The sequence below is a fragment of the Dipodomys ordii genome, unplaced genomic scaffold (assembly GCF_000151885.1).
Source record: "Dipodomys ordii isolate 6190 unplaced genomic scaffold, Dord_2.0 Scaffold103, whole genome shotgun sequence".
NCBI lineage: Eukaryota > Metazoa > Chordata > Mammalia > Rodentia > Heteromyidae > Dipodomys > Dipodomys ordii.
The window spans coordinates 525,741-534,108 of record NW_012267319.1 but is presented as its reverse complement, the minus strand read 5'-3'; the positions used below and the strand labels follow the sequence as shown (position 1 = coordinate 534,108).

The following is an 8,368-nucleotide window of genomic DNA, read 5'->3' as shown; positions in this document are numbered from 1 at the left end:
TGTGACTAAAAGGACTAGGAAAGGAGTGAGCCCGGGGAATGGCAGGATAGGGAATTCCTGGCTGAGGTGCCAGCCAGTGCAAAGGCCCTGTGGTAGATGTTCAAGAAAAAGCATGGTGACTGCTACGGCTAGGACGGCAAGGCCCTGTGAAGGAGACTGAGACAGGATGTCAGTGAAGACAGGGCTTTTGATGAGGATGGGAAGTGTGGAAAGGCTCAGCGTGGAGGCGGGCAATGCCCATCTCATCTTACTCTGTGTTACTGTTACACCAAGTTACCTGAGTCAGGGAAATTTACAAAGGGAAGAACTGGGTTCAGGTTCTGGGAATTCCAAGAGCCTGATGCTTGGTGTGGTGCTAGCCCAGGGTAGAAGGTCAAAGATCAGAGTGGAGAGTCAGACTCACTTTTTGGGGGTTTAGTCGTGGGGCTTGAACTCTGGGCCTGGGTGCTGTCCCTCAGCTCTTCAACTCAAGGTGAGCGTTCTACCACTTGAGCCACAGCACCACTTCCAGTTTTCTAGTGATTAATTGGAGATAAGAGTCTCAAGGACTTTCCTGCCCGGGCTGGCTTTGAACCGTGATCCTCAGATCTCAGCCTCCTGAGTAGCTAGGATGACATGCGTGAGCCACTGGTGCCCAGCTCAGACTGGCTTTTATAGCAACCCACTCTAGTGTTACCTCCTGCTGTGATACCATTAGAGAACAGAGCTCCACCACCTCCCGACCTCTCACCACCCCACCTCCCAGCACCCCTGCACTGCCATCTGGGGGGGGCACCCTCAGCTCCGGCTGTGAGGGCAGGGCGTGGGGGAAGGGGCGGCAGCTGGCTGTGTGCTGGGAAAGGCTGCGGGTGGGCGGGGCGGTGGGTGGGGTGGGCGGGGCCACGGGGAAGGTGGGCCAGGAGATCAGATGACCTAGGCCTCTGGTTCAAAGCCAAGGCGCTGGCCAGGGGCTCCAGCTTTCCTCCCCTCCATCTGGAGAGGCAGGCACAGAGCAGGGGCTCGGAGGGGGTTCTGGAAGTACGTCTGGAGCAGCCCCCCCTCAGCTGCTTGAGCGGGGCGGGGGGAGGGAGGAAGAGGGGGAGACCTGGGTGTGACTCTGTGGCTTGCATCCTGCATCTGCTACATTCCCACGGAGTCACCTCAGGGTGTCTGTTCTTCCTCCTGACCCGTCTTGCTGGTAACTGTAAACCACAGGTGTCGGCACGCATGCACGCACGCACGCATCCACACCTACGGAGGGAGCCACCGGGAACGTGTCACTGAGGTAGAACGCAGAGAGCCCTGCCAGGGCCAGGCCGGTGGTGTTTGGTCACAAAATGGCCTGTTGCAGATGGCTGGGAGTAAAGCTCCCGGGACCTAGCCGGTGTCACTGCCAGCACGCCCCTCAACTGGGGACCCACACCGCACCCCGCAGGAGATTGTGCTGTGCAGCCTTGGGCCAGCCCCCGGGCCTCTCTGGGTTCCACGTCCATCCTACCCCAGAGAAGACCGGGCTGTGCCGACAGCAGGTCCCTTCCAGTCCCGGATCACGGAAACATGTTCCCTAAAGAACACAACACTGCTTGTCTGGAGAAATACTATGGCAGGCACCGTGCCCTGCAGGGAGAGGTGGGGAAAAATGTCCTCATCTGTCCCCAAGGCCAAGGGCTGGGGACCAGGGATACACTCGCTCCCCCACCCCCCAACGCAGCCGGACAGCCGAGCCCAGGCCCAGGCCTCCGGCCAGACAGACGCCATCCACGACGCATCGGGGCGGCCAGCTGCTGGACTGAGCTGGGCAGGGCTGCTCCAAGCTCAGGGTTCCAGAACCCACTTCTTCCAGCTGAGCCCTCTGAGTAGGGTGCTGTGTGTGCGTGGCCACGCACCGGCGTGCACGCGCACACACGGGAAGAGCCGTGCAGAGCGGACGCCGGGCCTCCTCCGCAGCTGAGCGCTGTCCCCGCAGCGGTTCCTGCGTTCCCGCGAGAGCTGGGCCCACGCCACTGTCCCTCCCAGCCCGGAGACAGGAGAGAGAGAGGGGAGAGCTGTGCTTCGGGGTTCCGGGCGGACAGGCCTCTGCGTCTCACGCAGACACCGCGGCCAGGCACCAGCCCTGGCCAAAGAGCCTCTAGTCTTCACCCAGCCCCGCAAAAGAGGTTCATGCAGACATCTGGGGGAGAAAATGACAGGTGAGACGCAAAACCACAGCGCTGGGCTGTTTCTTGGCCGCGTCACAAATCAGTGCTGCTGAGCTGCCTTGGGCTGGAGCCAGAGACACAGGGAGACCGAGGTCGGGCTGCCATCCACGCTGTGTCCTGAGTCCTGAGCCCAGACCAGGCCTGCAACCGTGCTGCGTCCCTGGGTCCCGACCGAGGCCAGGCCCGCGTCCGTGCTGTGTGTTCTGGGATCCTGGGCAGCTGGACTCGTGTGCACCACACTGTGCCCTGCTGCGCTTGGGGCTGACCTTACACACCAGAAGTGCCCCACGGAAGAGGTCTGCAGCCAGTCAAAGACAAGTCACCAGCCAGACCCTGAGATGCAGACTGCTGTCCCGGGCGGGGCGGGGGGGGGCGCGAAGGGGAAACAGCCAGAGGAGGGGAAGGGGCCTCCTCTGGTTTGCGCAGAGGACAGCAGAGGAAGTCTGGGGGCACAGCAGGCTCCCTCAGGCCGCCGTCTGACAGTCCTCCTCCCGGGCGCCCTCCAGGGCTTGCCAGTAGGCCAGCAGCTCCTGGGGCGTGACGAAGTGGCAGGCCACGATGGTGCGGAAGCGGCAGGCGGAGAAGCGCAGCCCCTCGGGGAAGAAGGTCTGCCGGGAGTGCAGCTCCTGCGGCCGAATCTTCAGCTTGGCCAGGCACAGCCCCACGAAGACATCCTCCAGCTTGATGAAGGGCACGCTCTCCGAGACGTTGTACACCTGGCTGGCCACGTCGCTGGACAGCACGTAGCCGGTGCCCGAGCAGAAGGGCGGGTATTTATCCCAGGGGTACTCGTACTTGCTCACAAACCACTTATTGAACCTGTTCCTGATGGGGAACTCGTTCAGCTTCAAGTAGCCAGTGAAGAACCCGGTGGTCCTGTTCTTCTTCAGCAGCAACTCGGTCAGATAGTGGACGTTGACGAACATGTCCGAGTCCGTTTTCATCACAAAGTCAGCCTGCAGGCAGAAGTGGTGGACCCACTCCATGCCCATCAGCGTCTTCAAGGTCAAGTTGAAGTAGACGTCCTTGAAGTCTTTCTGGATGACGTCCCCGTACTGCTGGCTCTCCCGGGCCACCGCGGCCATCTGCTCCGGGCTGGCCGTGGCCCCCAGGAGGAAGAAGGCCCTCACCTGCCTCCCCCTCACCGTCATCTCCCTACCCCACGTCTTCCGGATGGCCATGCGCGCGGCCACCTGCCGGTGCGAGGAGGTGACCAACAGGACCAGGAACGGGGGATTGCGGCTGCAGTCGATGGCCGGCAGCTGAAGGAACTTCCCGTGTTTCTTCTTGAAGATGAACGGCTCCTCTGGAAATGGAGTCATGCTGAAATACACACAGAGCGCGCCCACCACCAAAAGGCACGCGTACACCAGCCTCAACTTCAGAAAAGCCATCTGAAAGAAGACACGTGGGCGGTTAGACCAAGAGGGCGGGAGACTGGGGGCAAACTCCGGGGTGGTGGGAGGGCGAAGTCCTGAATCGCCGCCCCTCTGCCCACCGGAGGCGAGGAACAAACTGTCACTCGGAACCTCCAAAACAGGTGCCATTCCAATAAAACCAAGCTGGAGGCACGGCTCAGGGGGGAGGGAGCTGCCTTGCAAGAGTAAAGCCTTGAGTTCAGACATCAGTACGGCCAAGAAACGGACAGATGTACATATATACATACATATACAGATGCTAGAGAGACAGACGATAGATAGATAATAGAGAGAGATGAATGGTAGATGATAGATAAATAAATGATAGATAGACAGACAGATAGATATGGACGGATGATAGAGAGTGCCCTGGCACTCTCTATCATCCGTCCATATCTATCTGTCTGTCTCACTCCTGTAATACTACCTACCCGGGGCTGAGATCTGAGAATCTCCGTTTGAAACCGGCCTACACAGATGGGAGTCCCAGATTCCTTGTTCATAAGTACCTGGGACCAAATCTTTCAACAGGTCCTCCATCTCTGCCCTTTAATAAAAGGCGGTCAGATCGCCGGCAGGACTAGAGGCCATTCTTGGTAGGATAAAACACAGGAAGTATTTGCAGTCTTCCGTGATCTAATTAAGCACTGCCAAAAGAAGCAAGTCCAGTTCTCTGTTTCGCACAGCAGTCTGGAGGTTGCAAAGGCTGATGTGATGTGTCTACGTGACCTTTTCAAATCCCCTCTGCTGTATGTTCTTCTTCTGTCCACCACTTGCTACTATCCCCAGCAAGTAAAGGATGAGTGTCAGATGATGTTAGTGTTCTAGCAATAAGGAAGCCGATTGATTACTCACGTTCAGCTGGAGAGGAGACACGTGGTTTGGCTGCTCAGCCTCAGGCTAGTTCCAGGAGGAAAAGTGCTTGGAAGAGCCGCTGGCATCCGAGAACCCGAGCTGCGTTCTGTTACATTCCGGCCTGGGTCTGTTTATGGAGGAACGGCCGCTCTGTCTCTCAGGCATCACTGGAAGAATGAAAAGGGATGGGATTCAAGTCACCCGAGCCTCACTGTGAGCAGCACCACGCTGCCACCTCCCCATGTGTCCCTCAGCAAGCCCTGGAGCCTGACTCCCGGCATTTCCCTCTCAATAACGCAGGGAGCACAAGGAGACGAGGCCCGGCACGTGACTAGTCTGTCCGCAACAAGTGCGGTGTGCAAACATCTACAAATCTTTGGCAGGTGAAATCGGTCCCTGAGGGCTTCCTAAGGAGACAAGAGAAACCCTCAGCACACTTCCAGTTCCATTTCTTGCCCTGCTAATTTACCTACATCACAGATCGTGTGGCCAATGCCTCAAGAATTTAACACAGGTTCAGGCAGGCGCCCGTGGTCCATGCCTGCAATGTTAGCTACTTCGGGAGTAAGGAATGGGAGGACTGAGATTTGAGGCCAGCACAGGCCGAAAGTCAAGAAGACCTCAATAAACCAGCCCAGCCCAGGGGAGACACATGTAGATGGCAGATGGGCCAATCCAGCCTGGTGGGGGCAGGCGGGGGGAGGGGGTATGGAGGAAATGCCAGAACCTAGCTGAAAAATCACAAAAAGCAGAAAGGGCTGGGGGCATGGTTCACGTGGTAGATGCCTTGAGTTTCAACCTAAGAACCATCAAAATGCAACAATAACTCAATGCAGAGGAAAGCATTTCCCAACTCAAACGGCATGAATTTAAATCACACACAGACGTTTTCTGGGGTAAACGGACAAAGGGTACAAAAGGAAAGAAAGTGATGGCGTGGAATGGCAGAGTTATTTTGAATGCTCAGCTGTTCCTCAATGCTGGGAGTGACGCTTACTCCTACAGTCTCAGCACTTGGGAGGCTGATGGAGAAGGATCCCCAGTTCCAGCCAGCCTGGGCTAGTGAGCCAGGTCCTGTCTTGCACAGCGGCCGCGTGAGCGCCCCTCACCAAGCCCGCGGCGCCCAGGGCCAGCATCAGAGCCCTCACTGTGGAAGGACCTGTCTGCCCCCAAGATTCTGGGGGTGCTGCTCTTCCTTCTCTGTATGCATCTGTACCTGCCTGGCTCTGGGGATGCCGGGCTGGGCCGCATGCTCCCCACCGTACATTTCCCCAGGTGAGGGAAGAGCGCCACTCTCTCACGTGACTTCCTTCCTTGGCTAATCTCCCTCTTTTTCCACGGGCCCCATTGCCCCTCGGCTCTGACGCCTCGCTCTCTCCCCTGCGGCTCTCCCGAGGCTCCACAGCGCCACCAGGATGGACGCCAGACGGCATCTGAGGCAGAGCCGACACCAAGCCCGATGCCGAAGCTCCCCGCAGCCCTCCATGCCTCCCATGGCGTGCATGCTTCTGCCTGAAGTTGCACTGGCCAAATATACCCCCAAAGCTACCGGGGGCTGCAGTCCTGGAGCCTGTGCATGTTTGCGCTGGAGCTCATGCGTGTTTGTGCTGGAGCTCATGCGTGTTTATGCTGGAGCTCGTGCATGTTTGTGCTGGAGCTCATTCATGTTTGTGCTGGAGCTCATGCGTATTTGTGCTGGAGCTCATGCACGTTTGTTTGTGCTGGAGCTCATGCGTGTTTGTGCTGGAGCTCATGCACGTTTGTGCTGGAGCTCATGCGTGTTTGCACTGGAGATCGTGCGTGTTTGCGCTGGAGCTCGTGCATGTTTGCGCTGGAGATCATGTGTGTTTGCGCTGGAGCTCATGCGTGTTTATGCTGGAGCTCGTGCATGTTTGTTTGCGCTGGAGCTCATGCATGTTTGTGCTGGAGCTCATGTGTGTTTGCGCTGGAGCTCGTGCACGTTTGTTTGTGCTGGAGCTCATGCATGTTTGCACTGGAGATCGTGCGTGTTTGTGCTGGAGCTCATGCACGTTTGTGCTGGAGCTCATGCATGTTTGCACTGGAGATCGTGCGTGTTTGCACTAGAGATCATGTGTGTTTGCGCTAGAGCTCATGCATGTTTGTGCTGGAGCTCATGTGTGTTTGCGCTGGAGCTCGTGCACGTTTGTTTGTGCTGGAGCTCATGCATGTTTGTGCTGGAGCTCATGCGTGTTTGTGCTGGAGCTCATGCACATTTGTGCTGGAGCTCATGCATGTTTGCACTGGAGATCGTGCGTGTTTGCACTAGAGATCGTGTGTGTTTGCGCTGGAGCTCGTGCATGTTTGCGCTGGAGCTCATGCGTGTTTGTACTGGAGCTCATGCGTGTTTGTGCTGGAGCTCATGCATGTTTGTGCTGGAGCTCATGCGTGTTTGCACTGGAGATCGTGCGTGTTTGCGCTGGAGCTCATGCGTGTTTGCGCTGGAGCTCGTGCGTGTTTGCACTGGAGCTCATGCATGTTTGTGCTGGAGCTCATGCGTGTTTGCGCTGGAGCTCATGTGTTTGCGCTGGAGCTCATGTGTGTTTGTGCTGGAGCTCATGCGTGTTTGCGCTGGAGCTCATGAATGTTTGCGCTGGAGCTCGTGCACGTTTTTTTGCACTGGAGCTCGTGCATGTTTTTTTGCACTGGAGCTCGTGTATGTTTTTTGCGCTGGAGCTTGTGCACATTTGCGCTGGAGCTCATGTGTGTTTGCCCTGGAGTTCGTGCATGTTTGTGCTGGAGCTCATGTGTGTTTGCGCTGGAGCTCATGAATGTTTGCGCTGGAGCTCGTGCATGTTTGTTTGTGCTGGAGCTCATGCGTGTTTGCGCTGGAGCTCATGTTTGCGCTGGAGCTCATGCATGTTTGTTTGTGCTGGAGCTCATGCGTGTTTGCGCTGGAGCTCATGAATGTTTGCGCTGGAGCTCATGCATGTTTATGCTGGAGCTCATGCACGTTTGTTTGCGCTGGAGCTCTTGCATGTTTGCGCCAGTACCTTGCACCAAATGGAGGGGAATTTGACAAAGCACCTAGCGAGGGAGGAGGCAGAGCCCAGGACAGTGTGTTTCTGGAGAGATCGCTGTGTACCCCAGGCCCGTGGCCCCAGGCTGGCCAGCAAGCAGGAGCCCTTAGCACAAAGTGACCCCACTCACCCAATACAAACCACCCCCGGAACCCCCTTGGCTCCAGAAGTCCCTCCTCTAAACATACAGTGGCCAGCCAGTCAGAAAGAGGAATCTAGAAGTGGCCTGTGCATTCTAGGCTCTGCTCTGTGGCCCAGGAGCCACACAGACCCGGATACCAAGGGTCAGAACTGGAGAGACTCGAGTGATACCCGAAGTGCCTGCGCCCCTTGTACCCCAGCTCCTCCGCGTGACCCACGCTGCCTCCTCTGGTGACAGACCAGGCGGCATGTTAGGACACCACGCAGAGGGTGAATCAACAGGAAACAAGTAAAACACATGAAGTGGGAGCCATCGGGGCTGGGAGAGCTTACCTGAAACGTATCTGAAATCAACCTGCCATGCTAACTCCCTGACAAGTAAGTAGAGGCAAAGTCCTAGATTCTTCGCCTGGCCCAGGCGGGAAGACTTAGCCTGAAGACTGACCCAGGGTTACAGACCACAGAGACAGAAGGATCACAAGCCCATGTTCCCAAGGACTGAGACTCTGAAGGGGCAGTCTGGAAGTTACACTGGAGATGGCTGAGGGAAGGGGAAGATCGTCAGACCTAAATGGAAAGAGATCCAGGGTGAAGTCACACCATGAGGCCAAGAGACCCTCAGGGCCACTGTGAGGAGCGCCGGAGCCTGGGCCAGCCACGCGGGGGCCGGGGGGAACAAGGGTGGTAGAATGGGTAGAGGGGGTGAGGACACGGGTGGTAGAATGGGTAGAGCAGGGGG

General features: G+C 57.3%; 1 protein-coding gene across 4 annotated transcripts in view; it reads right to left on the bottom strand.

Annotated features, from left to right (window-relative positions):
- Positions 1-568: 568 nt before the first annotated feature.
- Positions 569-8,368, bottom strand: part of B3galt5 (UDP-Gal:betaGlcNAc beta 1,3-galactosyltransferase, polypeptide 5) — a 20,076-nt gene continuing 12,276 nt past the window's right edge. For 2 of the 4 annotated variants that reach the window (XM_013027396.1, XM_013027397.1), the window contains 3 exons: positions 7,963-8,196; positions 4,451-4,617; positions 569-3,571 (listed from right to left, as the gene is read on the bottom strand). In XM_013027396.1, coding sequence (XP_012882850.1) covers positions 2,642-3,571 — 930 coding nt within the window. In that variant the 5' untranslated portion in view covers positions 4,451-4,617; positions 7,963-8,196 and the 3' untranslated portion in view covers positions 569-2,641. The remainder of the gene's footprint in view (positions 3,572-4,450; positions 4,618-7,962; positions 8,197-8,368) is intronic. The other 2 variants (XM_013027395.1, XM_013027398.1) reach the window with 1 other exon arrangement.